Source organism: Oncorhynchus clarkii, chromosome 12 (assembly GCF_045791955.1).
Source record: "Oncorhynchus clarkii lewisi isolate Uvic-CL-2024 chromosome 12, UVic_Ocla_1.0, whole genome shotgun sequence".
NCBI classification, from domain to species: domain Eukaryota; kingdom Metazoa; phylum Chordata; class Actinopteri; order Salmoniformes; family Salmonidae; genus Oncorhynchus; species Oncorhynchus clarkii.
This window is the reverse complement of record NC_092158.1, coordinates 78,152,117-78,168,418: the sequence shown is the minus strand read 5'-3', so window position 1 is coordinate 78,168,418 and position 16,302 is coordinate 78,152,117. Positions and strand designations below refer to the sequence as shown.

The 16,302-nt window shown below is 44.4% G+C and overlaps 2 protein-coding genes across 3 annotated transcripts; one reads left to right on the top strand and one right to left on the bottom strand.

The window, feature by feature from the left end:
• LOC139421385 (CCN family member 1-like) lies at window positions 1–7,849 on the top strand. Its single transcript, XM_071172236.1, has 5 exons — window positions 1–297; window positions 1,324–1,537; window positions 2,194–2,598; window positions 2,952–3,130; window positions 5,388–7,849. The coding sequence occupies exons 1-5, from the start codon at window positions 61–63 to the stop codon at window positions 5,691–5,693; spliced, it is 1,341 nt and encodes a 446-aa protein (XP_071028337.1). The 5' UTR covers window positions 1–60; the 3' UTR covers window positions 5,694–7,849.
• A 1,130-nt stretch (window positions 7,850–8,979) lies between these two features.
• LOC139421384 (ATP-dependent RNA helicase DDX39A-like) lies at window positions 8,980–15,976 on the bottom strand. 2 transcript variants are annotated; one of them, XM_071172234.1, is made up of 10 exons: window positions 15,888–15,976; window positions 14,725–14,937; window positions 14,343–14,470; window positions 13,960–14,236; window positions 13,590–13,708; window positions 13,327–13,458; window positions 13,105–13,214; window positions 12,787–12,931; window positions 12,465–12,612; window positions 8,980–9,197 (listed from the first exon to the last, which is right to left on the bottom strand). In XM_071172234.1, exons 2-10 carry the CDS (start codon window positions 14,930–14,932, stop codon window positions 9,181–9,183), a joined length of 1,284 nt encoding a protein of 427 aa, XP_071028335.1. In that variant the 5' UTR covers window positions 14,933–14,937; window positions 15,888–15,976; the 3' UTR covers window positions 8,980–9,180. The 2 variants fall into 2 exon arrangements, with proteins under 2 accessions (XP_071028335.1, XP_071028336.1); XM_071172235.1 differs by having other exon boundaries at window positions 14,725–14,933; window positions 15,888–15,955.
• Between the last annotated feature and the right edge of the window lie 326 nt (window positions 15,977–16,302).

Here is a 16,302-nt window from a genome sequence, read left to right as displayed (position 1 = left end):
AATGTGGTAGGCGGAGCTGCAACAAAAAGCACGGGGACAATATATAACCGAGCTGCAAAAATGAATCGATTAAAATGTGTCGGTGTTAATATTCTAGGAAGAACACTACACATTAACTTTGGAATTACTGCGCCTTGTTTGACAGTTCCCGTTGTGGGGTTTTGTACGTGGACGAAAACAACAATTATCTTCTTGTGGCAGAAGTTATATTTTCTTTATTTTTTCATTCAATTGTCATTTGACAACATGAGGACGTTAATATTGCTTGTTCTGTTTCAAATGACGACTGTTGCCTTGGTAAGTGTGTGCAATGTTTTTGTACTTTGGCTTCAGCCAAGCTTGTGTAAACATTGTAAATAGAAGTTCACGTGTCGGGTCGGTCTCCTGTCACCACAGTGGCGGGTAGTCAACAGACTGCGCCACCGACAAGCGTACTGGTCCTCTTGTCTTCAGCGTTATAAGAAATGCCTTTGTGTCTCTGAATATTGCGTTAATGTGAATGCACTGTGAATTTGATGTTACAGTTGAGTAAATGCTGTCGTTTTACCTTTACAGTGAACATTTATGGCCAGATGGTGCCACCACACTACTAAATATGTTTCCATAAAACAAAAATAGGGTACTGTACTCTAATGAAAGTGATGTTGACCATAGTGTCTTCTATACACTAAGATAGAGACAGAAAGGAACAGTGTAGTTATCTGAATCTAATGCACGACATGACAGATGATGATAACCTGACTCAAGTGCTCATGTTTTACCTGGGTTCCTGAATATCATTGGAATATTGGACCACTACTGCCCTCTAAACCCCAGTGGTACACAAGGACCCAATTAGGGCTCCCAAACCGAGATGAAAAGTGACACATTCAGGTCTGGAAATAGATGGAACCTGCTGTGTGGAAACAATTTAGACCCCACCACTCAATCCCCCTGGCCCAGGATGGCATGGCAGCAGAGGGATACTTCGGATAGTCTTATCCTGTAGACAGGCTGTAGACAGGCAGACCCAAAACCTTTTTATCAGGGTTATGGGGGGCTGTGGTGTTGGGACTCAGGGAGGGGGTCACATTGAATTTCTCTTTTATCCCTGCCAAGAGGAAGGCGACAGCAACAGAGAGTGGGAAAGTGTCCCAGGGGGTTAGTGCTACTGGATATTTAGTGAATATTTAAGCCAAACACACTTTGAAGATCTTCTGTGCTCTGTGTAGCCTGACTCCACTTGAAACAAACAGTTTCTCGCTCTATTGTTGTTTAGACTATGAACTGCTCTCATTGAAATCTTTTTTTAATCCTCTGTATTGCACCATTCCCTCCAACCAGGTGAGAGCCGGCTGCCCTGTGATGTGTGAGTGCCCGGCAGGACCCCCCTCCTGTCCCCCGGGGGTCAGCTCTGTACCTGGCGGCTGTGGCTGCTGTAAGGTGTGTGCTGCCCAGCTCAACCAGGACTGCCACGACTCACACCCCTGTGACCACCACAAGGGTCTGGAGTGTAACTATGGCAATGACGTGGGCCACACTCAGGGCATCTGCAGGGGTATGTACACAATACAAACAGGGTTGTCAGGGTTCACGAGGGTTGGGTTTAGTCTGGGGTTGTATGGATTCAATGAAAAGTGAATGTTGGTTGTCTTTGATATGGATCTGGGGTTTGAAACTGGTGCCATGTTTAGAAGAGAGAGCATCTTCCTGAGCCACACTGCTGAGAGCAGGGGGCAGAATGTATTTATCTAGGTCCGTGAGTTGCCGCATGCGCGCACACACAGACGGGTATTTTTATGTGAGGGGGGTGGTTTCTATATAAAGGAGGGTATTTGGGGGCGTTGTATGGAAGTCCCGCAGAGGGACTGAAGCGGAACGACATCGTAAACAAGTCAAAATTCCTCTCTGGACTAAGAATAGAGGCTCCTTCATTAAACTAGGGATAGAGTGTCTACCTCCTCTACTGTCACGTCACTTCCTACTTCTAATACACAATTAGTTCTGGACCATTCTTGTTGATGTGCCCATTCTCTCTCTATTCCTTTCTCTGTTGTCCCCCTCCTCCACTTTGTTTATTACCTCACTCAACTTGAACTCATTGTGTTTTAAGCAATACAACCAAAGGCATGGCCATAGGCTAGTGATACCTCAGATCCTTCTACATACAGACATCATTGTCTTTCCTTTTTTTTTATCTGTCTCCCCTAACAGCGAAGCTCGAGGGTCGCCCCTGCGAATACAGCGGACGGATCTACCAAAATGGGGAGAATTTCCGGGCTGGCTGCAAGCACCAGTGTACGTGCATTGACGGGGCGGTGGGCTGCATGCCTCTGTGCCCCAGCCACGTGCCCCTGGCATCGCCATCCTGCCCTGCCCCGCGCCTGGTCAAGGTGCCTGGGCAGTGCTGCCTCAGTATCGACTGCCACAAGGGCTCATCCGTTGTACCCCCAGTACACGGGCACCCACTGCCTCCAGCCTACCCGCCTTTCCCCTTCATACCCTACCCTGCCTACCCCTACAAACCATACCACTACAAACCCAAGGATACCATGGGAAACGAGCTGGTGGAGGTAAAGAAGACGTGGGACAAGCTGCGCAGGCACAAGCACCTGGCGGGTAAGAGAGGGCGCCGTGATGTCGCCTTAGAGCGCCGTCTGTTTCCTCCCGCAGTAAAACGCCATGTTCGTGTTTTCGCCCCCGACTCACAAACAGACCCACTGTGCCTTTCCCCTGCATCTCCCTGCATGTGTGTGTGAGTGCACCATGTTTTCCACTGACTACTTGTGCACCAGAGGCACACACACACCACTCTCTCACAGCGTATACCTCTGTCGTCCAGCTTTTCCTTCTCTGTAATCACCATCCTCTATGCGTCAGTGTTGCCTGTTCTGTGAATGAGGCCAGTGTGCTTACATCTCTCTCTGCCTCTCCCTCTGGTCCTCTCTCCCCCACTCTCTCCTTCCGTCCAGCATGGAGGCAGTTTGGAGGGCAGTGTGTGGTCCAGACCACAAGCTGGTCCCAATGCTCACGCAGCTGTGGGATGGCCGTGTCCTCTCGTGTCACCAATGACAACGCCCAGTGTAAGCTAGTAAAGGAGACGCGTCTGTGCAACATCCGGCCCTGCAGCTCCATGTCCATCCCCATCAAGGTAGTGTGTGTGTGTGTGTGTATAAAGGGTATAAAAATTGCCAAAATTGACTACAAAGTGTAAATAGGATCATTTGGGTCATAAAGTCAGTCTCATCCCAAACTGAGATTTGTGAGATAATTAGGAAAAAATGGTATGTCACAGAATGAAGGGTACCACAACAGATTTTGTGGGTTTATTTCAATCCTGCCCACAGCACCCAAGTAATCATCAATTCGGAAACCAGCTGCACACACCCCAATCGTAATGCCCCAAGGTAAATTTGGTTTGACATTCAATATCACTATGGGGCTGGCTAAGGACCAGTAAATCACACAATGTACATGGGACAATATGTTAAAATGCCAACAGCTACAAATTTGATTTAATTAGAAGCTGTAGAAATTAAATGCATATATTGAAAGTACTTAATTAGACAATTGAAAGATGTGCAACATTAAAATATTGTCCCATTTACATTGTGTAATTTATTGACGGTCCCCAACTAGCCACACAGATATGCTATCAAACCAAATTTGCCATGGTTGTTCACTGGCCAGCTGAAGCTAATCGGCGAAAGAAGTTGGCTAGCTGGCTAGCTAGTCTACTTCCAGACAAGACTTGGTTAGACTGTTTAACGTTATCTAGAATAGGGGTTCCCAACCTATGGGTCACGGCCCCCCATAGGGTATGCCAACATTTCGTGGTGGGGCGTGGGACATTCCTTGATTTGAGATGACGCATACATCGGTGACACTTTAGGCTAGAAACAAGTGGTAAAATGCCAGAGAAACACTTGACTGATTCACATGGGAATATATTTGGTTTGGCTCTATAACATTCAGAAGCGGAGCTACGACCTTCTAAAGTCAAGGACTCAAAGAAATTGGACTGTGCTTGAGAGGTAATCTTATACAATGTGTGACTGTCGCTATCAATTGATCTATTCACTTTGTTTACAAGAAAATATATATAATTAAATTGAGAGTTCATATAAATATCATAAAACACATTTGGTAGCGGAATAACATGGGGAAACGGGTCTAGAACTTATTTAGGATTATTATCAAAAAGATGTCAAGAGTCTTGTTAAATTACGGAGAATTGCAGGAAATTAGCTTCAAATAATATTTTCCTAAGTACTTCACGTTAAACCAAATCAAGCTGGTCGTGTAATTAATAAAGGCTAAATCAATAAACAATCATGTAAAAAATAAAGGGGGGCCTGATTTTAAAAATGTTAATTTTTTATTTTTACGTGAAATAGGGGGCCCTGGAGGAAAAAAGGTTGGGAACCCTTGATCTAGAAGAATGAGTGACTGTGGACTGTTTTTGGCAGAGTGAAAGTACAAACGCTTCCCACATTCTTACACACACGAGACACCCACATCAAAGCACTCCTCCATGACCCAAATCTCGTTCTCAGTCGCATTTTCTAATGAGGAGAATTGAAACCGAGGCTAATTCAGGAAGTTCAGCCCGCCTTTAAGGAAGGGATTGCAGCGGTCACCATTTTGGTGTGGCAACCATTTAATAGTCCCCCGGTCTTCATACATTGTAGCTACATGTATTTAGGTCAATGCCTGCATCCCAGTCTAAACCTTAAGAGACTGTGTGGACAGGGGTGTGCCCACATCCATATTAATATCATGTATTAAGTGCCGCTCCCCCAGTGTGTGTCTGAGCCCACTCTATTCACAGTACTGTTGCTGTGGAACAAGTTCAACTGAACTGTGAATGGAAAAAGCTTCATTAGAAGACCTGAAAACCAACAGTACAAGGCACCAAATAGTTGTGACAGTGGAATGTAGACTCTTATCCTTGAGTTCTGTGGGAGCTAACATGTAGCCACATCCACCATGCTACCAGCCTCTCCCACTCTGCCCAGGTCTCTGTGTGTTGTGTTAATAGGCTCTTGTGTGTATGACGCAAAGCGCTCTCTATTCTCCCACTCCCTCGCTTTCTCTCGTTTCATGTAACACCCTTAAACACTCTCCACATCTCACCAGAGCAGTGATTCACTGATGAGTCTGGTTGTTAGGCACCTGTCTTAATGTTCTCTCTGTGTTTTGAGAATTGTTGGGGCGTTAATGTGACACTATGCCACCTCATAACTGTTGGATGCCCACCCACCCATACTATCACCATGCCCCTCTCTAGCCCTGGTCTTGTTGTTTTGACCTTTCCTCAGATTTTCTCTCCCTGTGCCAGCATAACTGTAGTTGTGATTCACTGGGATTGTACAGTGACTAACCCAGACTCTTTCTCTTCTCCACAGAAAGGGAGGAAGTGCTCCCGTACCCACAAGGCCCCAGAGCCCCTGCGTCTGTCCTATGCTGGCTGCCGCAGCATGCGTCTCTACCGGCCCAACTACTGCGGCGTGTGTGTGGACGGCCGCTGCTGCTCGCCCCGCCGCACACGCACCGCCTCCGTGACCTTTGCCTGCCCTGATGGCGAGCGCTTCGACCACTCTGTCATGTTCGTGCAGTCCTGCAAGTGCAGTGATAAGTGCAGTCATCTGAACGAGGTTGCCCTCCCGCCCCAGCAGTGGCTCTACGGAGACACACACAAGTTCTCCGACTAGCGTCCCCCTCAAATCCCTCACTCGCTCCCAATCACTTTACCCCCACCAAGCCCCTGATAGAGTAGTAGTCCTAAGAGTAGCCAGATGCAAAGATCCCCACCACCCTCTTGGAGCATGTTTTGGGAGGCCTGGGTGAAGGAATTTGATTGGTTGATCTGCATTCTGGACAGAGATGAGTGACTAGTGCCGGCCTTAGAGTAGACACCCGGTCCTTTGTGGTTCATCAACCGGAATCACCAAAGTGTGTAAATAGACAAATATGGATTTTCCCAGTCACTATTTTGTCACTCCCCATGCACTCCTGTACTCTGGGACAGAACCCACACTTTGGGGACAATAGTGAAAGGTGGGACACACCCAATGCAGACTCCAACCCAGCTGCTGCACACACACCCAGTAGACTTGTGGACGTAGGATGGTAAGGTGTTTCATTTCATGGTGATGGCCAGCATAGAGTAGGCCTGTCAATGGCAAGCAGGTCTGGTTTGAGTGGAAGGAGAATCAGACTTGCATAGAAACAGTGACTTCTCCAGTAGATTTCCAATACCTTCTATTTGCGTAACCAAATGAAGACACTAAAAGACAGTGTTTTTGTGGGACAGAAGATGGACACTCCACAGAATGCTCTAGAAGGGACATTTTTGTATTTGTAATGATATTTATTGTTGTGACAGACGATGACACAGTGGTTGCCAATGAGAGAAGCGATGCTGCTATGTTTGGAGCGGCATGACCGGAGGGCCCTGAGAGAGACAAAACAGCTGAGATCTGTCAGCAGAGAGGGGAGTTCCATGAGGTCTGGGACTTGACTTCTGGTCTCACCAGTGTTCACTGTCATCAAACAGCCACATTACCTGAGCAATAGTGGACGAAGACAACTCCCCAAGGAGAGATGTTATGGTTAGAGACAGACTGGCGCAGAAGCTGTTGGCTGAGGCTTTGTGTGTGTGTGTGATAGGTCATTAGATGTTGGACCAGTCCCCATTTTCTTACTCCTCCATGCCTCAGCCCTGAAACAGTGAGACATTTAACCTAGCGCCAGCGGAACAAGCCTTGGATTCTGGCATTGAGAAGTCCTGTTGCTGATTTGAAGCAAATTACAATCCTGACTGAGGGGTAGAAAAAGCCTCAGCCACCCTCTGGTTTGTTATAAAAATAAAAATGCCTGCATATGAAGTAAACATGTAATTTGTAACTAGCGGGCGGGACCGTTTCAGACTCAATCTGGCCTGTCATCTAGCAACTGATCCACAGTACTCTACAAAACTCTTACTCATGTTGCTTTATGTTTGAGGTGTCTAAATCTGCTCTCTGCCATTGAAGGTTGACATGTCGACAATATCCTGCTCATTAGAGACTGAAGTGGACATGAGGACACTACAAAGGGGTCAGCACTACATGGTTACAAATGGCCTCCTTTGCATAGACATGTCAGTAGTCTGTTATAGCACCTCGAAGAGATTAGTATAACAGTTGTCTGAAGTTGGAGGTTAAGATTCTGTATGGGTGAGACATGGACCTCTTTAGAATGACTAAAATGCCAAATTCTTCCCTATTAGGAAGGGTTGATAATTCATGCACCTTAGCCTTGTTCATGACTGAATCTGAGTGGTATATATGTAATTAACATGCTTTCCCCTCTGACTCCATGAAAAGTATTAGGGGATTCAAATATCGAAGCCCATATTACATTAGCCATGAGTGTTATTTTTATATGATTCAACTTTTTGTACAACTTCTAGGTTGGGACAGGTGTTCATAGTAGCCTCAGCCTGTTAGGTGATTGACTTTGTAAAATAAAAATTGACGTTCTGATTGGTTAGACACTGCCATCATGCTTACCTATGTAGATTGTGATTTGAGAAGTCTTTGGTTTTATAACGACACTATAGAGAAGCCATGTACAGATGCATCCTTGTTTGCTGTATACAGACCAATCCATTTGAGTTATAACTTAAAACCAATTAACCAGTCCATGTATAGCTAGCACTGAGCAAGTCTGGGCTCTGATGTGGGCACAGCACACACTGCCATTTCCAATCTCTGCGCTTTATTGAGCAAGTGATTGAAAACTTGTATAAAAGCATATCTGGTTGTTTTGTCCTAATTGAATTCATGCTGCATTTGGAATAAAGTATGTTGATGTATTACCTAACGAACAAGTGCACCCTTTCAGTTCCACCTAGAGTACCTCTACAACCGGAAGTGAATTCCGTAACAGGTTGGGAGCTTTAGGTTAAGCAACAAGAAAAAAAAAAATCCTAAACCGCTACAAAAGTCACGCCTGCACTCCTAGCTCGTCGGCCTTCTCCCTACAGTTCTCAGCGTCGCCCACGACTGGGTCATGTGAACTACAAACCCGACGTGGAGTTTCACCGTTAAGAAACGTCTGTTTGCGATACAGCTTTCGAAAAATAAGGCCCTCATCTTTAATCAGCGATTAATAAGACAAAGCTACTCTTCCACATGTTCGGGGCGAGCTAGATAACCCGCAGTTTCCCGTAAACAAACACTAACATGGCGATGTGGTCTGGTGGGAACACTAAACCTAATAAAAAGGTGTATATATTAAACTTATTTGGGAAAATAAATTCGCTGATATGAAATGTCTTGTGCTTTCCAAACCATAACACGCAATGCTTGCGGTAATGTTGAGTCAAGCCACTAAACATAACTCCCGTACAGAAGACGCCTTCATCCAATGACTTCTGTAATGAAAACGGCTATACTGTCACAACCCGGTTTCACTAAAGATATCTGGGAAAATATGGTTCAAACACTAGAGATGTGGCCAATTAGCATTAATAGGTTTTATTTGATAGGACACCCTTAACAGTTTGATTCCTGTATAAATAAGTTTACCATTAGGCAGATATGCGATTACCCAATGGAAGGACGCTCCCATTAATAGAGCCATGATCCCTGGGGTCAGTCATGCACCAGCAGACACTATGGTTCTTCCAAATAAGCCGTGATGGTCCCTCCTTTTACAAGCCCTTACAAAGAATGAAGTTGTGCCCAGATTTCCCAGCTTTGACAGTGAGCCAGCATGCAACCACCACATGCTTGGGACTCACAGTAAAGAGTAATTTCGAAGAAGCTTTTTATACACTTTCCTGATGCGTTTTAGATTGGGCCCAACGTTTGTAAGCTCGCATGAAATCATTCTGAATGGGGAATTTATGGTCCCATTTAACTAGCAAAAATAAAGTCACTTGAAGAATTTCTTAATACGCACACCATTGTAAGTAACATGTAACCTGTCAAATTGGATCAGAAACTGGAATTTTATAAAAAAGTTTTAATTTCATTGACAAAAAAATAAACCACAACACAAAATTAAAACCAGACAACCCCCAATGATAAAATAAAAATACATTTGGTGAACAGTCAAGGAACAGAGCTTAAAATAAAACAGCGAGGAAGGTTTTTCATCCAAACAAGGACAGATTCAGGGTTAGGGGACATTTCTTCTGGGATGGAGGACTCATCTGGACTGCTCAACTAGAAGAAAAAAAAAGATGAAAAAAAGTGGTGGGTGAGAAAGGCAAGAAGAGACTTCTGAAGACCATCTCCATAAGCACCAGCTGGGCATTCCAGCTTTTCACCATACGTTTAAACATGTACGGAGTCTCCATTCACTAAGACCTACCCAGTTTAGGGCTGACCCCACGTGTCTTTATGGCACATAAGAAACCTGTGAGTCGAGCATGAACCAAACCTGTGAGTCGCGCATGTCTGTGGACTAATCCACTAGAGGCCACAGGGATGGCGGCGAAGATGCACAACACCTCTCCAGAACCCACTCCCGCCAATTCATTATGAGAATCGTTTGCCCTTTGTTAGTGTCTATCAATTCCCCATTAAGTCACCAGTAGTACATGCACGATTGAGTCAATTTCTAATCTAGTGTTTGTTTACCATAATTTCTGTTAATGCATTTAATATTAGTCTCATTGTTCATTGTCAGAGCGCACAACCTATGCTACACTTGTGAGAAACAACTTTAGATGCATTTAATTCCACTTACTAATTGTCTCTTGTTTAAAGTGCTCCTGTCAATGTTGAGTAAGGATGCTCAACTGACTAAGTATACATTTAGGCCTAAGGCTACATGGTCTGCAAATTTAGACTTTTTAAAAAATAAATAAGTGCCCATTTGGGAATGTGCTGCATTTCTGATTGGCTTAACTCACCACCACTGATGAGTTGGAGCTCTAAAGTAACTTGTCACCTCAAAAACAAAGTATGTTAACATGCATTCAGTGTGACAATAGTTACTCAATGTATTTGAAAAATCTTTCCTGCCCTGTCTCTTTTGATAACCACTGAGTGAAAGGGGAAAATGTTATGCTCTGATCCAGTGGAAATGTTTAAAAATATATATTAAAAGGCCTACCTGATTACTTCTTATCCCTTGCACAAATAGCCTACAGTGGTTTCTGTTCAGAGCTCACTGGTGCAGCAAAACAGGGTATTTTATTTAATGTTGCAAGTTCACTAGCGCACGGGTTGGGCTGGACCTAATTGATAAGGTTTTGAGTTTGTTGCAGACAGGCCATGTGTAGCCAATGTGATTTATAGGATATTTACAGTTGAAGTCAGAAGTTTACATACACCTTAGCCAAATATATTTAATCCTAGTAAACATTCCATGTCCTAGGTCAGGTCAGTCACCACCTAAGTCAGTCACCACTTTATTTTAAGAATGTAAAATGTCAGAATAGTAGAGAGAATGATTTTTCACATTCCCAGTGGATCAGAAGTTTACATGCATGCAATTAGAATTTGGTAGAATTGCCTTTAAAATTGTTTAACTTGGGTCAAACATTTAGGGTAGCCGTCCGCAAGCTTTCCACAAGAAAGTTGGGTGAATTTTGGCCCATTCCTGACAGAATTGGTGTAACCGAGTCAGGTTGTAGGCCTCCTTACTGGCACACGCCTTCAGTTCTGCCCACACATTTTCTATAGGATTGAGGTCAGGGCTTTGTTATGGCCACTCCAATACCTTGACTTTGTTGTCCTTAAGCCATTTTGCCACAACTTTGATAGTATGCTTGGGGTCATTGTGCATTTGGAAGACCCATTTGCAACCAAACTTTAACTTCCTGACTGATGTTGCTTCAATATATCAATTTTTCCTCATGATGCCATCTATTTTGTGAAGTGCAGCAGTCCCTCCTGCAGCAAAGCACACCCACAACATGATGCTGCCACCCCCATGCGTCACAGTTGGGATGGTGTCCTTCGGCTTGCAAGCCTCCCCTTTTCCTCCAAACATAACGATGGTCATCATGACCAAACAGTTCCATTTTTGTTTCATCAGACCAGAGGACATTAATCCAAAAAGTATGATCTGTCCCCCCATGTGCAGTTCAAACCATAGTCTGGCTTTTTAATGGGGGTTTTGGAGCAGTGGTTTCTTCCTTGCTGAGCAGCCTTTCAGGTTGTCAATGTAGGACTCGTTTTACTGTGGATATAGATACTTTTTTACCTGTTTCCTCCAGCTTCTTCACAAGGTCCTTTTCTGTCGTTCTGGGATCGATTCGCACTTTTCACACCAAAGTACATTCATCTCTAGGAAACAGAACAAGTCTCCTTCCTGAGCAGAACGGCTGCGTGGTCCCGTGGTGTTTATACTTGCTTACTATTGTTTGTACAGATGAACGTGGTACCTTCAGTCGTTTGGAAATTGCTCCCAAGGATTGGTCTACAATTTTTTTTCCTGGGGTCTTGGCTGATTTATTTTGGTTTTCCCACGATGTCAAGCAAAGAGGCACTGAGTTTGAGGGGAGGCCTTGAAATACATCCACACCCCTTTTTGACCCAAATGATAGCCTAGTGGTTTGAGCATTGGACTAGTAACCGAAAGGTTGCAAGATTGTATCCCCGAGATGACAAGGTAAAAATCTGTCTTTCTACCCCTGAACAAAAAAAGTTAACCCACTGTTCCTAGGTCGTAATTGAAAATAAGAATTTGTTATCTGACTTGCCTAGTTAAATAAAAAAGGTTTTTAAAAAAGCCCATCAGAAGCTTCTAAAGCCATGACATAATTTTCTGGAACTTTCCAAGCCGTTTAAATGCACAGTCAACTTAGTGTATGTAAACTTCTGACCCACTGAAATTGTGATAGTGAATTATAAGTGAAATAATCTGTCTGTAAACAATCGTTGGAAAAAATTACTCCCTTGGACTTAATTAATCAAGGTCACTGTTCAGTAAGGAACTTCACATGTGGTTGTGTAGGTCTTAATTGAAAGGAGAAACCAAAACCCAGCAGACACTAGGCCCTCCGTGGAATGAGTTTGACACCCCTGGCTTAAAGCATCAGACAAGCGCTATGGAAAAATATATAAATAACACACTTTAAAATGTCGACCAACTGATTGGTCAAAAGAACAGATGACTTTTGGGTGGCAAAGATATTGTGTGGAGGACAGCCCTATGTGGCAGTCCAATTCTCTCTAGTCACCACCATTACTAAGGGAGTTATTATACCAGGCAATTATCTTGGGGGTTTCAATGAGCTGACAATATCCCCCTGACCTTTCAGGCCCAGCATTAGAGTACTAATGATTAACAGATGCGGCTTACCCCAGACACATTGACATTTGTTATGATCGCCAAGTCACTTTGACCCGCTACATTCAGTCCCTTTAAACATTGAATTAAACAACTATCAGCAGACAGTGACAAAGACCACTTTTTATTCTTGCAAGTTGAGTAATAGTTATGCCAGTTTGAGTGTATAAGGATGGAGAAAGACTTACTGTAAGTGGAGATGTCGATCTCTTCTGGCAGCTCAGCCACATTGACCTCAAAGCGGTCCTGCACGTCATTCAAAGTCTTGGCATCGGTCTCGTCTGACACAAAGGTCACAGCCAGACCCTTGGTTCCAAACCGCCCAGCACGGGCCACCTGAGGGGAAAAAGGGTCAAATGGGGGTGACAACTCAAAGAATATGAGCCTTTAGAGGGAGATCTACAGAGGCCAATGACAAGTTGATGAAATCGTCAGATGCAGTCGGTATTTGGAAATACCATTCACAACCAGAACACAGGTGTTTGAGGCTCCTTCAGTTATGTGACTCACCCTGTGTAAGTAGCTGTCCGAGTCCTCAGGCATGTCGTAATTGAAGACAATATTGACTCGCTCGATATCCATCCCTCGGCCAAACAGGTTGGTGGCCACCAAGATCCGCCTTTGGAAGTCCTTGAACTGCTGGTAACGGGACAGCCTGGGGATAGACAGCCAGAGAGGATTAACACAGCTGCTATAGGTATTACTAGATGTAGAGGAAACTGTGCTGAGTTAATTAAAGAGGCTTTCGGCTACATAAAGTCAGCATTTGGGGCTCCCTTTCATTTGAGATGTGAGAGAAAAGTGTGCATGTAAGCAACAGAGACTGACCTCTCCTCCTGAGCCATGCCCCTGTGGATGGCAATGGCAGGGAAGTTCTGTTCCACCAGTAGCTGAGAGAGCGCCACACAGCGTTGCACTGACTTGACAAAGATCACCACCTAGAGGTACACAGGAGACATTACAGAAATATAGCAAACAAATTTACAAGGAAACAGCACAAATAAGACTTCTTACAGGGATAAAAGTTATACCATTAGTGTGTGGGTTTACCTGGTTGAACTCCAGCACATCAAGCAGGTCAAAGAGCTTGCGGTTCTTCTCGCTGTCCTTCAGCTTGCAGTAGTACTGCTGCAGACCGTGCAGCGTCAGCTTGGTCTCATCATCTACAAACACCTCCATGGGCTACAGGAGACAGAGCATGTCACTTCAGAACCACAAAAATACTTCTATGAAGTCAATGCAAAGTTGTGCTGTTTTACAAACAACTTGAGTCCATAACCGCATGAAGTGGCAGTGCTACCCCCTGCACTCACATCCTGCATGAACTTGCGGCAGACCGGTCGAATCTCCTTGCTGAGGGTGGCGCTGAACATCATGCACTGCTTCTCATGTGGTGTTAGCCTGAAGATGTCCTGTACGTCACGCCTCATGTCTGAAACATGAAAGAAATGGGACCATGGATAAAACAGCCAAGTCTCAAACTACCCCTCAGAACAGCCAAGAACCAAGACATACACTTTACTCAGTCAATATGCGACAACAGATTTCCATTGGGGAAACCCAAATCAAGATTGCAATTGATAGAAATCATTTTTTAGGGGGTAAATAACAAAAATGGGTTGGATTAACAGTCGCGTGAAGGAGCATTTCCAAAAAGGACATGAATAATAAGCAAGGACTCACCCAACTGCTCCAGCATCTTGTCACACTCATCCAGGACAAAGTGCTTGACGTTCTTTAGGTTGAGGGTCTTGTTGCGGATGAGGGCCAGGATTCGGCCAGGGGTTCCCACCACAATGTGAGGGCAGTTCTTCTTCAGCACATCCTCATCCTTCTTGATAGACAGGCCCCCGAAGAACACGGCTGCCTTTACTGTGGGCATGTACTTGGAGAAACGCTCATACTCTTTACTGATCTGGAAGGCCAGCTCTCGTGTGTGGCACATTACTAGAACTGACACCTAGAGAAAAAGAGTAGTATTTGATGCGAAGAGATCACCTGTGGGTTATGCATAACAAATATTTGAAACTTGACATAAGAGACATTTGCAGAATGCAGATACTGACCTGTCCATCCACAGGCTCAATCTGCTGTAGTGTGGCAAGAACAAACACTGCCGTTTTGCCCATACCAGACTTGGCCTGGCAAAGGATGTCCATGCCCAGGATGGCCTGAGGGATGCACTCATGTTGAACTGGAAAACAATGAGGCATTTGGTCAGTATACCTGAATGCAGTTCACCACCTTTATCTGAACAAAAAAGCCATTGTTTACCATAACACACCTTGGACAACACATGCAGTTTTGACAAGTAGAAACATCAACACCCAATGACGTTGGACACAGCCTCCTCCTATACAGGCACTCCATTGTATCCACAGACATGCCACTGCTATTCATGACCTCCATTTATGCCACTCCCAGCACTCATCCACCCATTGCACTCACCTTCAGATGGATGCTCAAAGCCACAGTCGACAATAGCGCGGAGCAGCTCTGGTTTGAGCAGGAAGTCTCTGAAGCCAGAGCTGTGGATGGAGACATAGGAGCCCTTCACCTCCTTCTTGCCTGCTGGGGCAGTAGTCTCCGGGGCTCCCTGAGGCTCCTCGTCCTCTTCATAGTCCAGCAGCTCATTGTCAACGTCATTCTCAGCCATTCTGTCTAAAAAAAATTAGGAGGGTGGGGGGTGAGGGGGCAATAATGGCTGGTCATTCACACTAGCTGTCACCGTTTGTTTTTGACTAAAGATTGTCCCCGAGACCCTATTTTTTAAATAAAAATATGTATTCAATTAGGAGATTTGAAAGTTGAGACCAACATCGCCACTATCCATGGTAAGGTTAGTCTACATCAGAGCACTATTAAGTTAACATTCAGTAACATCAAACCATAACGTTTAACTAAATCATGACGTTGACAGTTGCAGGAAACGTCTCAAACTAGCTAAGCCATCATGACTATCCAGTTAAGTTACGTAGTTAACTAGTTGTAAACTATCCACGTTCAACAGCAAAATAAGCAGCTCAATTATGTATTACAAACAAAACCAGGGGCCATGGCTGCTAGCTAGCATTTTGTTATAAATGGTAAGCAACTACAAAAGGTTTCGTCAACAACGGTTGGTATATTGGCTAGCTCCGTAGCTTGTTTACGAGTAAAATCAGAGATACCTCTGGTAACGTAACATCCGTATAGTAACGCAAACAATGTCATGAATCGACTCTGCTTTTGCCGCACACAGCTCAGGCCAACCCAGTTAGCTAAATTACTAGCAGTTCTGGTAGCTAACGTTAACTAATAAAACTATCAATGTAGCGAGCTATCGAACTAAACCAACTACTGTCCAAATTACACAACATATAGAGCCACACGTGGCTAACTCCAATGTTTTGCACGACTTTGATCGGTTTTGGTTAGTTAACGTTAGTCCTAGCCTAGCTAGCAAAATAGCCTTCGTTACTTCCAGATGCCTTGCTCAGAACTAACAATGCATTTGCCAATATATTGCTTATCCGAAAACCATCAAAAGCAGTTGGTGATTTATAATACAACTACGAGAACCAGAATATTCCCAAAAGGACACAAATAAGCAATATTCGCTACCGTCTTACCTTACAGCGATGTTACAATTCAACCTCCAAAAAATGCTCCTCAGAACCACATGGAGAGGAGGCCTCAGTTTATACGACAAGCCGGAACTTCCGCCTCCACTAAATACAGTAATATCATTGGTTGGTTTACGTGTCAATTTGACGAAACTACTCCTAATTCTATCACGATTGGCCAAGTCAAGCTGTCAATCAATAGTGACGATAAGCACTCCTGTCAGAGATTTTTATAACTAACCAAGATAGTCCACAGACTGTCGTTTCCAATGGGAAATAGTGGGCAAGAGCCAAGCACGAGCTAGCGAGATCCTTTTAGCCAGTTCTAGCATGCATCTGTATATTTCCGGTAGGGAACGCTTACTCTGTGAAGTAAGCGTGTGCAATAGCTCGAGTCGCCTTTGCTTCTAAACAATGCGAT